The sequence below is a fragment of the Drosophila montana genome, unplaced genomic scaffold, assembly GCF_035044405.1.
Source record: "Drosophila montana isolate Dmon_TW-CO22-7 unplaced genomic scaffold, ASM3504440v1 contig_2626_1, whole genome shotgun sequence".
NCBI classification, from domain to species: Eukaryota; Metazoa; Arthropoda; class Insecta; order Diptera; family Drosophilidae; genus Drosophila; species Drosophila montana.
In genome coordinates this window covers 1294481-1312988 of record NW_026997490.1, presented here as the reverse complement: position 1 = coordinate 1312988, position 18508 = coordinate 1294481, and the positions used below count along the sequence as shown (strand labels likewise).

At 46.1% G+C, this 18508-nt stretch overlaps 6 protein-coding genes across 6 annotated transcripts; 3 read left to right on the top strand and 3 right to left on the bottom strand.

Moving 5' to 3' along the window:
• Nucleotides 1–17: 17 nt before the first annotated feature.
• Nucleotides 18–3428, top strand: ebi. The gene is made up of 3 exons (XM_064683583.1): nt 18–412; nt 496–1775; nt 1923–3428. Exons 1-3 carry the CDS (start codon nt 355–357, stop codon nt 2766–2768), a joined length of 2184 nt encoding a protein of 727 aa, XP_064539653.1. The 5' UTR covers nt 18–354; the 3' UTR covers nt 2769–3428.
• A 429-nt stretch (nt 3429–3857) lies between these two features.
• LOC135429225 (ribonuclease H2 subunit A) lies at nt 3858–4976 on the bottom strand. The gene has a single exon (XM_064683486.1). The coding sequence runs from the start codon at nt 4917–4919 to the stop codon at nt 3900–3902; it is 1020 nt and encodes a 339-aa protein (XP_064539556.1). The 5' UTR covers nt 4920–4976; the 3' UTR covers nt 3858–3899.
• Nucleotides 4977–5060: 84 nt separating this feature from the next.
• On the top strand, nt 5061–5821 carry RpLP1 (Ribosomal protein LP1). Its single transcript, XM_064683490.1, has 2 exons — nt 5061–5259; nt 5407–5821. The coding sequence occupies exons 1-2, from the start codon at nt 5188–5190 to the stop codon at nt 5671–5673; spliced, it is 339 nt and encodes a 112-aa protein (XP_064539560.1). The 5' UTR covers nt 5061–5187; the 3' UTR covers nt 5674–5821.
• Nucleotides 5822–6545, bottom strand: LOC135429227 (uncharacterized). The gene has a single exon (XM_064683488.1). The coding sequence runs from the start codon at nt 6285–6287 to the stop codon at nt 5862–5864; it is 426 nt and encodes a 141-aa protein (XP_064539558.1). The 5' UTR covers nt 6288–6545; the 3' UTR covers nt 5822–5861.
• LOC135429226 (uncharacterized) lies at nt 6145–7521 on the top strand. Its single transcript, XM_064683487.1, has 2 exons — nt 6145–7198; nt 7256–7521. Exons 1-2 carry the CDS (start codon nt 6844–6846, stop codon nt 7483–7485), a joined length of 585 nt encoding a protein of 194 aa, XP_064539557.1. The 5' UTR covers nt 6145–6843; the 3' UTR covers nt 7486–7521.
• Nucleotides 7495–11794, bottom strand: BBS8 (tetratricopeptide repeat protein 8). Its single transcript, XM_064683485.1, has 3 exons — nt 11153–11794; nt 8946–9991; nt 7495–7763 (listed from the first exon to the last, which is right to left on the bottom strand). The coding sequence occupies exons 1-3, from the start codon at nt 11664–11666 to the stop codon at nt 7545–7547; spliced, it is 1779 nt and encodes a 592-aa protein (XP_064539555.1). The 5' UTR covers nt 11667–11794; the 3' UTR covers nt 7495–7544.
• Nucleotides 11795–18508: the final 6714 nt, after the last annotated feature.

Below are 18508 nucleotides of genomic sequence, written 5' to 3'. Positions count from 1 at the left end.
CCACATTACAACTCCGCCATTTTTTGCGCTACAGCGTTGCATATGCCGAGTGGTCGTCGACTATTTGTAGTACTCTACGTTTTTTATACTCCAAGAAAATAAATATAAAATGCTAGCGCATTTAAATGTGCACTAAGCGACCCGGCGAGCACAACGATTGCCTATAAAGCACAAGTGAACGGTTAACAAGCAATTACGCATGTGTTACGTACTGCCAGCGCCGTGTTATCATCAGAATCAGCGCAGCCGCCATAAAAGTGGCTCGAGAATTGCAATTAATTGCGGAATCAATAGGAAACAACAGCATCCAGAGCCGCAAACAAGGCCGTGGGCGTGTTTGCCAAGCGTTCCAACATGAGTTTTTCCAGCGACGAGGTGAACTTTTTGGTTTTCCGATATCTACAGGAGTCAGGTGAGTGGAGGAGGAGAACGTTGACAGACGCCCCAAGCTAACTCTCCCCTCCCCCATGCGTGCGTCTTTATTTCCACCGACAGGCTTTCTACACTCCGCCTATGTCTTTGGCATCGAGTCTCACATCTCGCAGAGCAACATTAATGGTGCTCTCGTGCCGCCCGCTGCCCTGCTCACCATACTGCAGAAGGGTCTGCTCTACACGGAGGTGGAGTGGAGCGTGGGCGAGGACGGCGAGATGGCGCGACCTATCGAGGGTCTCAGCCTAATAGACGCCGTCATGCCGGAGGTGAAGCCACTGAAGCCGACAGTCAAAACAGAGCCGGGCAAACCGGCCGTCGATGCCAGCACGCCGGCCACTGTCAATTCGAATAGCAATGCGAAAACGGAAATTAAGATCGAGCCGGGCACAGGCAATACGACTGCAGGCGCTGCCGCCAAGGGCACCAATGCCAGCACTGGCACCAGCACGCCCACCGGCAGCAGCGGCGCCGACACCAACGAGGTGGACTCCAGCGGCAATGCGGCATCGAGCAACAGCAGTACCGCGGCCGGCAATGGTAACAATGCCAGCGGCACAGCTGCCGGCGCTGCTGCCGCCAACTCAACGACACCTGCAGCCAGCGGCAATGCGGACAGCGCTGGCAGTGCGGCTGCGACGGCTAACAAAAAGGCGGGAGCTAACGAATCTGGAGCCACCAGCAGTACGGCGGCCTATCCGAATGCAACAAGCGCAGATGATGCCGCCTCGTCTACGTCCACAAATGGCAACAGCAGCAACTCCAGCAACGTGGAACAGCCAGCGGCAGGCGGCACGCCCGCTGTGCCAGCCGGTGCCAATGCAGAGGCAGGTACAACGGTTGCGGCAGCTGCTGCAACGGGCGCCAAGGCGGCCACAGGTGCAGCAAGCGCGCCGGCAACCCGAGTGGGCGCTCAGGGCAATAATGTGCAGACCACCTGCCCGACGACGGCTCAAAGCGCAGTGCCCAGCAGCACCACACCGGGCAACGGCGGTGGTGGAGGAGGAGGAGGAGGAGGAGCAGCAGCAGGCGGGGGCGGCAACGGCGGAGGCGGCACAGCCACGCCCGGCAGCACCGTCGTGGAGGCAATGGACATTGATCAGAGCATAGAGATACCTGAATCAAAGGCCCGCGTGCTGCGCGGCCACGAGAGCGAAGTGTTCATCTGCGCCTGGAATCCCAGTCGAGATCTGCTCGCCAGTGGCTCCGGCGACAGCACCGCACGCATCTGGGACATGTCCGATGCGAACGCCAACTCCAGTCAGCTGGTGTTGCGGCACTGCATACAGAAAGGTGGCGCCGAGGTGCCAAGCAATAAGGATGTCACCTCGTTGGACTGGAACGTGAGTAGCCAAATATCGATATTTGATATGCCGAACATATCGTTATCGATATCGTATGATGCTCACGAGCAATCGTTCGACTTTCAACACTGAAATTAATTTCAGTTTATATCGAAAATAATTCTAATCGGTTTTTTTTGTTTGCAGTGCGACGGCTCGCTTCTGGCCACGGGCAGCTACGATGGCTACGCACGCATCTGGAAGACAGATGGTCGCCTGGCCTCCACGTTGGGCCAGCACAAGGGTCCCATCTTTGCGCTCAAGTGGAACAAATGTGGGAATTACATTCTGTCCGCGGGCGTGGACAAAACGACAATCATCTGGGACGCATCCACGGGCCAGTGCACGCAACAGTTTGCGTTCCACAGTGCGCCCGCCTTGGACGTCGACTGGCAATCGAATCAATCGTTTGCCTCGTGCAGCACAGATCAGCGAATCCATGTGTGCCGGCTGGGCATGAATGAACCGATCAAAACGTTCCGCGGCCACACGAACGAGGTGAATGCAATCAAATGGTGTCCGCAGGGTCAGCTGCTGGCTTCCTGCTCCGATGATATGACACTCAAGATCTGGAGTATGACGCGCGATCGTTGCTGCCACGACTTACAGGCGCACTCCAAAGAGATCTACACGATAAAATGGTCACCGACCGGACCTGGCACAAATAATCCCAACACGAATCTGATACTCGCCTCCGCTTCGTTCGATTCGACGGTCCGGCTGTGGGATGTAGAACGCGGCAGCTGCATACATACGCTTACCAAGCACACGGAACCCGTCTATTCCGTGGCCTTCAGTCCGGATGGCAAGCATCTGGCCTCGGGCAGCTTTGACAAGTGCGTGCACATCTGGAGCACACAGACCGGACAGCTGGTGCACAGCTACAAGGGTACGGGCGGCATTTTCGAGGTCTGCTGGAATTCCAAGGGCACCAAAGTGGGCGCCAGTGCATCCGATGGCAGCGTTTTTGTGCTCGATCTGAGAAAGTTCTGATCCGCAGCAGCCGCAACAGCCGCAGCAGCAATAATTAATACATCTGCCAACTCCCAGCACCTTTTAGGTTATGTGTATTGAAGAAACCTGGATTCTAATATGCTTTTCGCTTCTGTTTTGAATGTTTACTTCAATTGTCTGCCCACTGTCCTTCACTGAGTTTTCCCTCCCTCATTTCGAGTCAAGACACGTTTCTCTGTCTGTGCTGGAAGTGTCGCTCGTGGGGCGTGGCAAACCGAGTTTAAGAACGCCTCGCGCAGCGATCTCGCCCAGCTGGCAGTCCGCGGGAAACGCGCTTTTAATTTAGCCGTAAGCTCCATATGTTTCTAAGTATTCATTTTTATACAGAGAACTCGTTTAGTATATAACTTGATGCATTTTATTGTTATTTTGTATACATGAGCGCAGTCTGGCCTAGGCCCAATTAAGTCTTAATCGAGCAACCTTTTATCGTTAGACCTAAGCATTATAAAGTGCATGCAAAATTAGTTAGTCGCCGGCAAACGGAGACGAAAACGGATCCAAGCTAAAAATGGATAACAACCGGTTCACGCTTACATTCGAACAGTGTAACTGCATCCCAACGTAGTGTGTAAACGATACTAATTATAAAGAATGGCGTCAACAGCGGCCACAATTAATTAAAGCTCCAAAATCGAACTCGAGCTTTTCTTTTCTGGTGCGAAGGCACGCTAGAGCTAATGTGGGACCATTGCAGAATGTTTTGAATGGGAATCTGAAATAAAGCAATAAAAATTGCATTCTCCGGTTAGCCGGAGATTGCATATAGCATTTAAAATGTGGTATTGCATAATTTTTTTGCTTATTCCTATGGGAGTTGATATCATAAAAAAAAGGGTAATACGCTCAGCAAGTGCAGCCAAGCGAAACTGGCAGCACTGGTTCCTTAAGCAGGTGATGCACAGCCAAACCAAGCTGGCAGCACTGGTTCTTTAAGGAGATACTGCACAGTCAAGCGAAACTGGCAGCACTGTCTTCTTCAGCAACCAGTGCTGCCCATGTTAATTGGCTCTCTTCACACGCAAAGCAATAATCTGGATCATTTTTATATCGCTTAGTTATAAAATATATTCAAAACATTTCTAGGGTATAAATAGTTGGTTATAAAGTCTAAAATTCGGTTACATTGTCCAAGTGACACTGCTTGAAGAAGCGGCATTCCTCGCGCTTCACTTCACCCGTTTTGGTGGTGCCCTTGAAGAACTTGGTCAGCTTTGTGCCCGCATATTTTGGCTTCTCCGAATCGGGCTCATCGAATTCTATGTCGTATGCCTTGTCCGCCAGCGCATTCTCCGCCGTTGACCAGCTGAAGCGCACCAGACGCGGAAAACCAAATACCAAATCAATGTTCTCGGTGAGGAATCGTTTGGTGACAGGATCGCCCGGATAGCCACTGCCAAATGCATTGTCCTTAATGACCAGGCCCTCGGGAAACTGCCAAACTTTGAGTGCATGATCGCGGGTCACTTTGGCGCATATACTGGCCGCCGAGACAATCGGATAGGTGGAATCGGCCTTTTTGGCCACCGTTATTTTGAAATTGGGAAACCGTTTGAGCAGCTTCTCCTGGTACTTCTCCGGCGGGCCCACGGTGTCCACATAAACCTCGGCTATATTGACGCCCGCATCGATGGCTTCTTGTATCAGACCCATTGCCGAGTCCATGGAGACCTCATTCAGCGAGCACTTGGTGCGTCTGTACATGCTGCTGCTGATTACATTGGGTGAAATGATTTCCACGGCCCAGCCAATGCAGCTGTTCGCATACTCCAGCGTGTTCAGATCGTTGAAGATGACCTCCCGTTTCTCCTCGGTCAACTGTTTGGAATCTGCGCAGCCCAGCTCAATCAGAGCGCTCTTACTCTCCAGCGGGCAGTAGGAGATGCCGTATACCATGGGGCCCAGCACGGGACCACGGCCCGCCTCATCCACGCCCAGCATGCAGGGCTGCTCCTTGCAGATCTCTGGCACATCGCTCAAATAAATTGTGTTTTTGCTGTTTTCGCGCGCAGCAATAAAGGGCCCGAGTGACTTCAGTGAGCTTATCTTATTGATATCACCCGTGGGCTCTTCTTCCTGTAATATATTGGGTTTTTCCTCACTTTCATTCTTAATTTCTATATCTTCCATTTTACGCGCGGGTTTTATTGTTTACTTAATCGATAGGCATGCATCGAACATTGTTTACGTTTTATGGCAGTGCTGGTAAGCGCACGCGCTGCCATTCACAGCGACGCGACAAAAACAATGCTAGACGCAGCCAACTTGACGTACATCGTTCTTTCCGGTTTAGGATTCTGTTCCGTGTGCTTGTTCTCTTTCGAGCTAAGGCCGATTATTATAAAACATTAATTTTTGGCAACTTGCACCAATTATTAAATAAGCAAACAGTTTAACAATGTCGACAAAAGCTGAGCTCGCATGCGTCTACGCCTCCCTCATCCTGGTTGATGACGATGTCGCCGTCACCGTAAGTTAAAAAAAATGAAGTTTTAAAACGAATCTACGAAAGTTGCGGCAATCCCAAACGATTTATTGTTGATTTATGCATGCTGCTTATTGTATATTTATTGTGGACGGCCCACTAATTATATTTATTGTCTGTTGCCTTTTGCAGGGTGAGAAAATCTCGACCATTCTGAAGGCCGCTAATGTTGAGGTCGAGCCCTACTGGCCCGGTCTGTTCGCCAAGGCGTTGGAGGGCATCAATGTCAAGGACTTGATCACCAACATTGGCTCCGGTGTTGGCGCTGCCCCAGCTGGCGGTGCTGCTGCGCCTGCTGCTGCCGATGCGCCCGCCGCCGAGGCCAAGAAAGAGGAAAAGAAGAAGGAGGAGGAGTCCGATGTCTCCGACGACGACATGGGCTTCGGTCTGTTCGACTAAGCAGCAGCATCACCAGCCACTGCAGCAAGAAGCATACAACGCCAACAACATCCGTCGTGTGTGTGAAGTGAAGTTTTTACTTTCCCCAATTTTCGTACACGTTTTAATGTACAGATGCGAGGAAATATAAAATGTTAACTACAACTGATTGCAATATTTTTCTGTATTTTATTGGGTTTTGCATACGCTCAAAATATGCCCTTTTTCAACACTTGCGCTATGGCTCTCAGTCCGGCCGTGTCCAGCTGCTTCAGGCCCAGCCCAATAAGCAGCTCGGTGGGGCACTTGTTGAGCGCCGTCTTGTTGATCAGGAACTGGATGCCGCCGCGTATCTCATCCGAGTCGATGCCCATGCAGCAGTTAATTGTCACCGGCACCGACACATGGAACTGTGGATCGTCCACGGGGCCGTGCAAATAGGGCAGCACCCGATGCTCGTGCTTTACGTCGAACGTCACATTGAAGAGCGCCGGTATTTTGCCCAGCTGTGTAACGAGCAGCACCCATTTGTTCTGAAAGTTGTGGAACACAAACTCCGTGCTTATGCCATTTATGTCTATTGCAAATTGCTTGTCAAAGCCACATTTATCGTTTTTGGTTTCAAACTCGCACATTTCGAAGCTACAAAAAGCAAAATTTGTATAATTTTTTTGTTTGTTTCGATAAACATATGATTCCAGGGACAACTGTTGCGGAGCTGCTGCTTAACAGCGTGGCACACTTTGTTCTGGTTAAGCAGGGCCTCGCTGGGATGCTGGGTTGTGCAAGTATTAAAGTGCTTTATTTTTGCGCAATAAATAAAAAGTAAACGAAACAACACAAATTTGAATTTCAGCAGCTGCCACTTGCATTGGACAAAACGATAACAGAGTGAGTCGGCGCTTATTCTCGGCAAGTGCGAGTTGCCCAACACTGAAACTATCGTCTCGAAAACACGAGCAGCACTAAACCAATTGCTCTTTCAAGTGAGGCAGCTTCGATTTTAAGCTAACAGAGGGCGCCACAATGGGTCGCAACGCATTTTTAAAAATGGTTGCCAAGACGAATTTGTTGTTAAATCGATAGAGGGCGCCACAATGGGTTGTAACGCATTTTTAAAAATGGTTGCCAAGACGAATTTGTTGTTAAATCGATAGATATAGATGTAGAAGTAGATATATAGAGCTTGCGATGTCGTGCATCTGCCTTGGACCCAAGCGTGCTGGTAAAACGCATCTGCTCAAGGCGCTGCAGGATCCGGAGTCCATAGATGAGACGAGCTACTCCATGCCCACCATTGGCACCGGCATCTTTCGCATTTTTTTCCCTGAAAAGTCAAAACATGCCGACAGACACAAACCACCGCCGCCGCCGCCGACAGCTGATGCCACGCCCCGTGGCGGCAAGCATCTGGCCAAGTTTATACAAGTGCTCGAGATTGGGGGCAGCATGGCGCCGCTCTGGCGCCAGAGCCAGTACTTCGAGGATGTCAAGAAGCTCATCTATGTGGTGGATGCGTCCAATCTGTGTCAGATATCAGCTGCAGGTGCGTACAGTAAACCAACAGAAAGTTAAGGCGCATTTTAAATAGTTGAAGTTTTAGGCGTGCTCTTCTATTCGATTCTCACGGAGCCGCGTCTGCAAAAGGTGCGAATCCTTTTGGTGCTGACCAAAATGGACTACTCCTATCGCCAGATGCGCAACGAGGCGCTGCTCATGCTGCAAATGTCCAAGCTACAGAAACAGATACGACAACAGGTGACCATTGTGGAGGCCAGCGCCGTCACCAAGGTGGGCCTGAACAGCATCTACGAATGGCTCCAGAGACCCTAAAGGGGATTATATACAGCACATATATATTTGCAAATAAAGCACGTTGAAACAGTTCCAATCTAGAGTTTGTAATTGAGATCCATGTACTGCAGATTGGCGTTCACCTCGCTGGCATCGGGCAGCACATCCTTGGCGGCATTCAGATAGGACTTGGCGCCCATAATGTCGCCGCTGTGCGCCGCCAGCACGGCCAGATTGTTGAGAGCAGCTCCATCGCGTGCGTCGGCGGTGAGGCACAGTTGCAGGCAGCGCTTGGCCAGGTTGAAGTCGCCCGATGTCTGCATAAAAGATTGCTTCAGTTAAGAAATGACTACAAGAGAGTGCTTTAGTTGAAGTTGCTCGACTAGTAGATACCCTGTAATCAGCTGTATCAAATGTCATTTGAAATAAGCTCAAGATATAAGGCAGCAAATCGATATTAATCGATTTTGGGATAATGTGAGAAGTTATCGAAGGCACAAAATGATCTTGATCTGTTTTTGCCTTAAGTGAGCTTTCATTTAAGATTAAATTCGTTGTTCAAGATATGTCCAATTAAAATGGAGCAATTAAACGGAGCTAGCACCGATATTTATCGATATCGGAATAGTAGTCAAAAAGTAATCGGTATTTGAAATATAATTGATCTGTGGTGCCTTCTGTGGTCTACATTCAGTGTTGGAAAATTATTAAGATAAAGATAAATCAAAAAAATTAAATTAATGATCGATATATATCGATTTGGGGAATATAGGCGACAGTGATCGGTTGCCTTCAAAACGAAACATGTATTGTTTGTGTATTAAGTTCTAAGAAATTGCAGGATATGATGAATATCAAAGAGGCTATTTAGCCTGATATTTATCGATTTTGGGAAAATGAGAAGAAAGTTATCGTTTTAAAAAAGGGAGAGCCTAAAAGAAGCCTACATTTAAAAGCTATTGTCTCTAGCTCTACAAATTTCCATGGCGATATTTATCGATTTGGGGAAAATAGGAAACAGTGACCGCTGATATTAATCGATTTTAGGAAAAAGGGCAGAAAGTTAACGCTTTGAAAATAAACGTGATGAGCTTAAATGACGCCTACATTTGAAAGCTATTGTCTATAGCTCTACAAATTAACTAGTCGATATTTATCGATTTTATAGAAAATACCAGAAAGTTATCGTTTTAAAATTAAACGTGATACGTTTGAGCTTTCAATGGCCTTCATTGTCATTGCCACAGTCTTAAGCTCTATGAATTTGCAACTCGATATTTATCGATTTCGAATGTGGGCAACTAGTTATCGATTTAAAAAAAACTTAAGCTGTGCGTATTTTGTGATCTACCATTATAGACTTTGAGAAGAGTCACGCACAGATGTTGATCAGTAATATATATGCCTAGGAAGGTCGCAAAATGATCCTTCGCATCAATATACCCTTCTTTTAACCTAGCTTCAATGGGAAGAATGGTTAAGATCTTTGACATACTGACCACGGCCACAAAGCTGAGATTATACCAGACGTCGGCCTTCTGCTCCGGCTGCGTGGCCATGAGGAGAGCGCGCTGAAAGCAGGGCAGCACCAGATCAACCTGGCCGCCATAGAGACAGCAGAGGGCGATGTTGCAGTAGAGCTCGGCCGTGTGGACGCCGAGTGATAGGATGCGTCTGTAGTACATGAGCGACATTTCCGGATTGTTGTCGTAGAAGTAGCCGACGGCAATGCTGGCCAGCGCCTCGACATTGATCGGTTGCAGCTTCGCAGCCAGCCGATAGAGCTGCAGTGCGTCCTCCTGCTGCAGCATGGCCGCATGAATGCGCGCCTGCTCCAGCCGATAGGCCACGTCGAACGGCTGCCGCTCCACGGCCTGCCCGATTAGGAGCAGCGCGCGTTCCGGCTGACGCAGGCGCTGATACAAGCGCGACAGCAGGAGATATGTGTCCGGATGCGGAAATGCCGCCAGGGATTGCTGGAGAGCCGGCTCCGCACGTCGCGGATAATGGAGCGCGAGCAGGCAGCGTCCCAGCTGCTGTTGCCACCACCAATCCGTGCGCGAGGCATCCGCGGGCGTGGCCATTGCGCCCTGGGCATGGCCGGGCCGATGCTGACGCTGCGTGTCGAGCACCGCCTGGCAGAGCGAGTGCGCCTTCTGTACGTCCGCCTCGTGGTAGTAGAGGAACTGGAACAGCGCCTTAACAATTGCCTCCCGCTCCGCATAGATGGTCGGATTGAGACGCGACGCCTGGTACAGCGCCGCCGTCGCATCGCCCACATTGAAAGCCGCCGCCGAGGTGGCGCGCACCCGGGACGCAGTGCCGCAGCGCGAGGCGGGTCGTGCGCCCAGCGCGGAGCCCGGACGGCTGACGGCCGTGCCGGGTCGCGTCTGCGCCGAGCCGGGCCGTGCGCTGTCGCTGGAGCGGCTCAGACCCGTCGCCACACGTCGCAGGCTGGTGCTGGGACGCGGCTGGAAGGCGGTCTTAATGCTACTGCCGGGTCGAGCCGCCGTCGCAATCCGTTCGAATTCCACATCCTCGTTTGCTGTGGATCGAAGGCGAGTTGTAGGTGAGGTTGTCGTTGTTGGTTCGCTTAAGCTAGAGATGGGCGCGTGTCACAGTTTTCTTTGAGCACGACATATCGATATATTGCAAGCACGACATATCGATATGTTTCAAACAGGTCTTTTATGCTGTTGTCGGTATTGCCCGACTAGGAGATATCCTAAGCACGACTCAAGGATTCCCTAAGCACGACATATCGCTAACACGACTTTTATGCTATGGTAGGTAATGACTGACTAGGAGATACCCTCTTCACGACATATCGATATATTGATATCGATATATTATTAAGACTTAAAACCCTTTTTCCAATCTTAGTGGAAATGGGGGAGGTATCCAAAAAGCGATATATTCTGAAACTGTTTATGGCATACGAGAGCATAAATTCCAACTTTACTGTAACTAGGCATCATCATTTTTGAGCTAGGCCAAAAATAAAGTAAATCACAAAATCGATATTTATCGATATGTGGGAAATGGACACATATATCGAAAGGAAATGATTAACTGCAAGAATATATATATTAGTTTGCGTATGATAAATGATAATATATATTTAAGATTTTGACATATATTTTTAGATTTGGATTTCGTGGTTTTCCGGCTCAAGGGGATAACATAGAGGAACAGGCGGACGGACTTTCGAATCTGATATTAATACTGATCAAGAATATATATATACTTTGTGGGATCGGAGATAATTTCTTACAAATTTAATATAGCATATTATATTTTAATCTTATTGAATATTTTCAGCTTTGTTTTGCTTAAGTCGTGTCACGACACGCGCCCAGCTCTATTTCTGGGCTTTGATTGATACTGATCAAGAATATATATATACTTTGTGGGATCGGAGATGCCTCCCGTTATGCATTACACATTTCTCTAAATTAACTTTTTGGGATTTCGGAAATATGCCTTAAGTCGTGTCACGACACGTGCCCAGCTCTATTTCTGGGCTTCGATTGATACTGATCAAGAATATATACATATATACTTTATGGGGTCAGAGATGCCTCCCGTTATGCATTACACATTTTTCTAATAAATCTTTTTGCGATTTCGGAAATATGCCTTAAGTCGTGTCACGACACGCGCCCAGCTCTAGCTCTAGACTTATTCGTTCTCAGCTCTCACTCACCCGCATCGCCGGCATCGTCCACCTCGAGATCGTCCAGGTAGACGCGCTGCGTCAGGGCGCGCATCTTTAATTGCCAGACGCCCTCCATCAGCCAAGTGGGCATTATGGATGAGGCGGCGGATGAGGCGGCGGCTGTGACTCCATCGTGGCCATCGCCACGTCCACGTTGCCTGGGGCCAATGCGCTGCAAATTGCTACCGTATCGACTCTGGCTCGACTCGTGCTCGGCCAGCTGCCGCTGCCGCTGCTGCTCCTCCTGCTGCTGCTGCTCCTCCTGCTCCCCGCTTTGCCCTCCCTGCGCCTGCTGCGGCGGCGGCTTGGCAAAGATTTGCACATTGTTTTCATGGCCAGCTTGGAGCAGCGTGTTGCATGCCTCGGCGCATCTCTCGTAGCTGCGCCGCCGATAGAGCGAGATGGCACGGAAATATTCCAGCTCCAGTGTCGCCAGCGTCGCCGTCGCCGTCGCTGTCGCAGTCGCAGTCGCAGTTGGCGTTGCCGTCGCAGTCGGCGTCATCAGGCTGTTCGCTTAATTTTCAAGTGTTTGAATTCCTCTCTGGCCTGCTCCTCGTCTCCTCGCTCCTCGTCTCCTCGCTCCTCGTCTCTGTTGGAATTTTAAAACCGGATGCGTGTCATTCCTTGGCAACGCCCCTCGCCCCCCCGCACCCCGCACCCGCCCCCGTCACTTCCTGCCTGCCGCTAATGCTTTTTGGTGGCTCCTTCTGCTTGTTTGTGCCCGCTTTTTTTTTTTTATATTTTTTTAATTTGTCTGCGTTCCTTCTAATTTTTCTATGCCCATAATTTGTACCTACCTTGATTTATTTTTATTTATTTCGTTTTTCTTTTTTGTTCGCCCTTGATGAGTTTTTTTAATTTGTGAAATCCTTTCGTCTTCTGGCTTGTTGTGGCCCGTCGATTTTTTTCGTTTGGGCTTCCGCTCAACTCTACCGGGAATTGCGGTTGCCATGACAGCTCTTTAATCGGCCACAACAAATTCAATTAATTGTGACTCGGTTGTTCATTACAAAAAAAAAAAATTAAATATTTTTAAAGAATTTTTCACCATTTTTCTTGGTGCTGAAAACCTTTTTTTTTTGGAATAGAGTTTACTTTTTAAATTATTTAATAGTTATTTTAACAATTTTCAATGGTTCGGTTCATGCTTGGAACTAGTTCTCTGCCTTGACTTAACCTTAACTTTTATGAATTGACTCAAGAAAAAAAAAAGCAATGTTGGAGTTTCAGCTATTTTATGGCTAGACTTAAATGAAAGAGCTAGAAAATTTGATAAAATTATATGATCTAGAAATCCATCTATCTATTAATCTATAATATACGAGACAGTAAGGATATCTTCGGCATGCCGAAGATTTAATACCCTTGTGATATGTGAGAGATATCTCCGATCCCATAGAGTGTATATATTCCAGATCAGGATCAACAGCCGAGTAGATAAAGCCATGTCCGTCTGCCCGTCTCTCCGTCCGTCTGTTGCTATGCGAATCAATCTCTCAGTCTTAAAGCTATCGTCTTGGAACTTTAGGTATATATGTCGCAACCGGTAGGATCGGCACACTATATCATATGACTGCCATAGGAACGGTCGGTCGAAAAGTAGGTTCTTATATAAAAATCTTTTTTGTTTATCAAGATATCTAAACCAAACTCGGCATTTATTACTTTTACTATGTTTTTCATATAGATGCAAAATCTTATCAAAATCAGACCACTATAACATATAGGAACAATCGGTCGTATGTTCTTGTATGGAAAACTTTTTGTTTTTCAAGATATCTTAACCAGGCTCGGCATAAACTATTTTCCCAGTGCTTCTTAGATACGGGCAAAGCACTAAGAGCATTATAAAAAAGCTCTGCCTGCAAGGGTATTTAATCTTCGGCGTGCCAAAGTAAGCCTTACTTTCTCGGTTTTTTTTTTGTGTTTGCAGCCCTGGTAAAAAGATTGGAGATTGGATTGAAGTTGAACATTTAAACTGAAATTCTTTGCCTAGCTTTATGGCTATTATAATATTATTCAATTTTATGGCATATTCATTCTTAGTTCTAAGTAGAACATTTTGCAATATGTTGACCCCCTCTCCCCCCACTCCTTTTCCGAGTTCAAACCCACCCCCCCCCCCCCCCCCCCTACTGAAACCCACAGCAATTAGCAGCGACAGCAATAAAAAATTCTAAAGCAAGATTCTGTGAGCTGCTGAGCAAACGTTATGCAAAATTTGACACAGAATCGAAGTTGAAGTGGGATAGGGGGGAGTGGGAGTGGGGGAAGGGGCGGTATGCTTGTCAGGTGTTCCGCCGATGATCAACAGCATCTGGTGCGGCTAACAGAGGGACGGGGGAGGGGAAAGAGCTAGTTGCTCAGACGCCGTCTCAAGCGCTGCTGCTGTTTGGCTCGAACAAATGATAAGCGCCAAATATTTGTTGATAAATGTTTGGAAATTAAATGAGCGGCAACAACAATAAACGACAACAAGTAGGAGTGCACGAGGGAGTGACCGACTGGGAGATACCCTTCCTTAGCTGAGATGATTTAACAAACATTTCTCTTTATCCTCTATACCCCAAGGAACACAGTTATGCACACATACATACACACATACAGGTCACTAACTGCGCACTATACGGAACAGCTCTGCTTCTTCCTCTTCCTTCCAAATTCACGTGGTATACCTTTCGCAACCTTACTTAACTTCGTTGTTTACAGTCCGATCTTTATGAAATTTTCAGGGATTAAATATGATACACAAAACTGTGTACATACCAAGTCCCAGAGTTCTAACTTGATAAATGTTTTATTTACCAATTTTTTGGGTATAAGGGAAAGATATTTACAAAAAGTGATTTATTTTTAATCTGTATATACTATACGATGACCTACATTCCAAATCTTTCGCAACTAGCTTTTATAATTCTCGAGCTATGCTTAAAAAACCGTAGCTCAAAAGCGATTTTTAGCGATATTTTGAAAATGATGGAAGAACTCGTTATGGACTTGGTCTAGGAGGAAACATATTTCAAGTTTCAAGTCTTTAGCATTTTTAGTTACCAATGGGATATGTCTATATCTTAGTTCGTCCTGCTGATCAAGAACCTATATACCTTATGGCCCCGCAGATGTTTCCTACTCAAGTAGTTAGCTTCTGTAGAAGCCAAGTTAAACCCATTTAGACAGAAGGACATGTCTAGAACGAGTCAGCTCCTCCTGATCAAGAACCTATATACCTTTTGCCTTAACATACATACGCAACAAATCTATATACCCCGTGCTTGCCCATTATCAATGGGTTCGGGGCGTAGCAAGCGACGACAACGTTTGACGTCCACATTGAACTCATCGCGCTGGCATGCAAAAGCTAAATATTTATCAGCCCCAAGTAAGTACATACATATATACGCACACACGCATAGAACCACAAATATTCTGTAAATGTATCTGTATCTCAAAGTGTGTAAGTTAAGCTTTGGCTCCCACGGCTCGCCTTGCTAATTAAAATTTGAATAATTTTCAAAAGAGGCTCTAGAAATATTTCGCTCGTTTTCGAATGTTATAGTATAGACAAGAGATATGAATGCTGATATGAATACTGATATGAATCAAGTTGTGAATAGAGTTGTGAATACAGAATTGTTTAGATTTGGCAAAAAAGTTTATGGCTCATTATCTCGACTGACAAGATACACATGTTGCGCGTATCTTGTATCTGATATCTTGGCGCTTGTATCTTGACTTTGGAGACATCCTCCCGCAGAGGCACAGGCCTTAAAAGGCTGTGCTCGACTGGGATAATACCCTGTAATATTAGAAGTATGTATCTATGAAGTGAGTTGGAGAATAGGGGAATATTTAGATGTATCGAAAAGCTCTAGAACTGTAGAGTATCAATAATTCGAACCTATTTATTTTAGAGAAAACTATTTCTTCAGTAACTTTTCTATTTATGAATCGATCTCTATATCAGTTAGGAAAAGACAAAGATATATTATAAATAAATATATACTATAAGTGTATTGCAGCTGGGGGGGAGGATTATTTCTCGAATCAATTTGGAAGAATAAATAAACATTTTTTATTTCAAAACAAAAATTCAGCTTACTTTTTGAGCACAGTATTATGATAGTTTTGTATATCCTACCTAGCCGAAAACGTCTGTTTCTGCGCGTTACATACATTCTCACAAGTCCATCATACCCGCTTGAACACTAATTGCGTTTACAGGGTATACAAAACTTTTGGTGCTGCATTTGTTTTGCTTATCAGTTGGCCAAAATGCGTCAGCATTGGCAACTTGACTTTTATCACACACACACATTGTTTTTTGGCTAATTTTTGTCATAGCTGGCATTAATCATACGCCCCGTAGAGGACGCAATGAAGCACATCTCCAGCTACGTACGTAACGAGCTCCACGTAACCCGAAAGCCCGTCAGCCCGTCAGCCCATCAGCTGGCCCCAGCTGTCAGCTGGCCAGATTTTGCGGGGCGAAACGCGCAGCTGGCGCTAGTCTAGCAATAAAAGTGCAATATATATTTTTTCTCTCTACTCGTAACGAATTCCACACACACACAAATATTTGGCCAGAGACACATGTGCGCAAATTGGAGAATTGACAAGCTTTCGTAAACACGGGTATATGTTTTGGCAAAGGCTTCGGGCTTCGATTGCAAATAAGTTGGTCGCTTTTCGGGGAAAAATACAAACGGAATTTTTCGTGCGATTCGCAATCCAAAAAAATATGTGTACTTAGAAATGCCAGAGAATAGTTGGAAATACCCGCGAGGTGTGGATTTGACGAAAAGTGTGGAACACATTTCGGGGAATTATTAGAAAGATATTTTTTAAAAATGTCTTTCAAGTCGATCAGATGGTAAATAATATAGTTTAATGCAATATCATAATTCTTGCGATTCGTAACCCAAAAGAAATGTGTGCAAATTCAAGCGTGAAATACTTTGTAATGCCTTAGAATAGTTAGAAATACCCGGAAAGGGTGGATTTGACGAAAAGTGTGAAACACAGTTTGACGAATTATAAAGAAGATATTCTAAAAATGTCTATCAAGTATATAGTATATAGTTTCATGCAATTATATAAGGCTAAATACTATTCAGATAACTTCTATAAACTCTAAACCTATAAACACAGAAAACGTGGCTTGGAGTTTATCGATATCGATATTTATCGATTTTAGCTACGGAAAACTGAACTTATGTAAAATCTGGCATCTCTAGCTCTTAAGGTATCAGCATATATGAATCATATACATATCTATGTACATACATACATATATGTATATGCAATATACCCAGTGTTTAACAAGTTTACAGGGTATAAAAATCAACTCTCATATCTTCAGCGCATTTGCCATTGACTTCATATGATAAACGTGTTTTAAAACAATTTTCACACATTTTCGTCTAGTACTTGAACTTTTTGTTGTTGTTGTTGATGTATTTGTTAGTTAACAACAACAACAACAACATCGTTATCATCATCGTCATGATCATGAGAATCTTATTGTGAACGTATTGATTATTTATACAAGTGTTTGCGGTTTCTAAAACTATCCACAGTTCCCGCATAGTTTGTGTGAAAAGAAAATATCGGATTAATTTTTTTTAGTTATGCAAAGGGAAGGCGCAGTTTGAGGGCAGAGGGGGGCAGCGGGGCGCAGCATATGCCCAAACACTGGAATTCCAATCCTGCGGCTGCCGTTTTGGCCGCCTGTGCAATATAAACGCTCATTAAAAGCATAAGAAAGAAAAAAAAACACAAAAAAATAAAAACAAAAAAAAACGGCAGCTACTGTACGGCAATTGGTTGATTTAGTCGATTTTTGCAAGCAAATGCAGCAGCGAGAGTGAGCGAGAGAGAGAGCGCGAAAGAGAGTGGAGAGCAAGAAAATGCGCAAGAAAGCTGCAGCTGAGGTTTACAGCCTGCAGCCTGCAAACAGGTAAGCAAGAAATTGCCAAACCAACAACAACAGCAACAACAACAACAACAACAGTGGCCCAGACATCCGCTGAGACTGCGCACGCGCGACGCTGACGTCGCTGCCGCGGCCAACGCGCTTTTGGGCCTTTGGGGCTGCTGCGACTGCGACGCGAGTCCCGTGCCGCGTTGTTGTTGTTGTTGCTGCTGCTGCTGCTGCTGCTGCTGATGACGATGCTAAAGATTGCAATCGCGCTGCGCAGCACAGAATTTGTATTGGCGAGTGAGTTACTTGTACATCTGCGCCCCCGACCCGATTGGCGACGGCCGCGTGACACGAAGGCACGATATCTATGGAATGCACCAAAGCGGTAATTTGAATTTGTATGAAACATGCCATTGTCCGAAAAGTACTTATGCATAAGAGAGAAAACCCCCTTTGAAGGACATTTAAGTATTTTGGTATTTTTAAGAGTTGCGATTAATTGGAATTTATTTAGAACACAGTAAGCGGCAATTCGAATTTGTATGAAACATCCCATTGTCCGAAAAGTACCGAAAAGATAAAAACCCCTTTGGATAACAATTAAGTATTTTGGTAATTTTAAGAGTTGGTCACACGCCCATCTCTAAGCGCAGCTTCGATTCTTTCATTTCATTGGAATTTATTTAGAACACATTTCAAAGGCAGCTTTTTTGTTGCATTGTTGTTATGGGCTTAGCAGCAGCAATAACAACAGACACGCTGCATTCCAATGCCAAAAAAGGCAAATCCCCCAACACAGCAGCAGCCAGCAGCAACAGCAGCAGCAGCAGCAGCAGCAACAACAAAAGCAGTCGAAATTTCATTGCAGTTTAGTCAGCGGCAGTCACCCCAACCTCCCACCTCTCCCCCTCCACCAACAGCAAACTATGTACAACCACAACGGCGCCAGTTTGCAGCTCCATTGAAGCAGCGTTCGTTGCTTTTGTGGTTGTTGCTGTTGTTGTTGTTGTCGTTATTGCTACTGGCATGCGACTAGAGAAAAGTTTGGCTCGAATAAATTGAATTGAGCGAGATGCCGATGCCGATGACTGGAATTGGAGTGAAAGTAGGGTAGGCAGATTAGACACCGACTGACTCTCTGCTAGTGGACATTGCACACACACACACACACACACACACACACACACACACGTACATATACACACTTCACATTCCACAATCGCAGCGATTGGCCAATGTATTGCCAATATCTTAAGAATTTTTTAGATTCCAACTCTATTTTTAATGCTCTTTCAATGCATTCACTTCCAATACTCTTTCCAATGTTTCAATTTGTTTATCATCTCCCTTAGCAGGAGCCTTTACTGTACACTTTTCCAGCGACTTCGGCCTCGCGGTCAGGGTTGAGAGCTTCCAAAGAATCA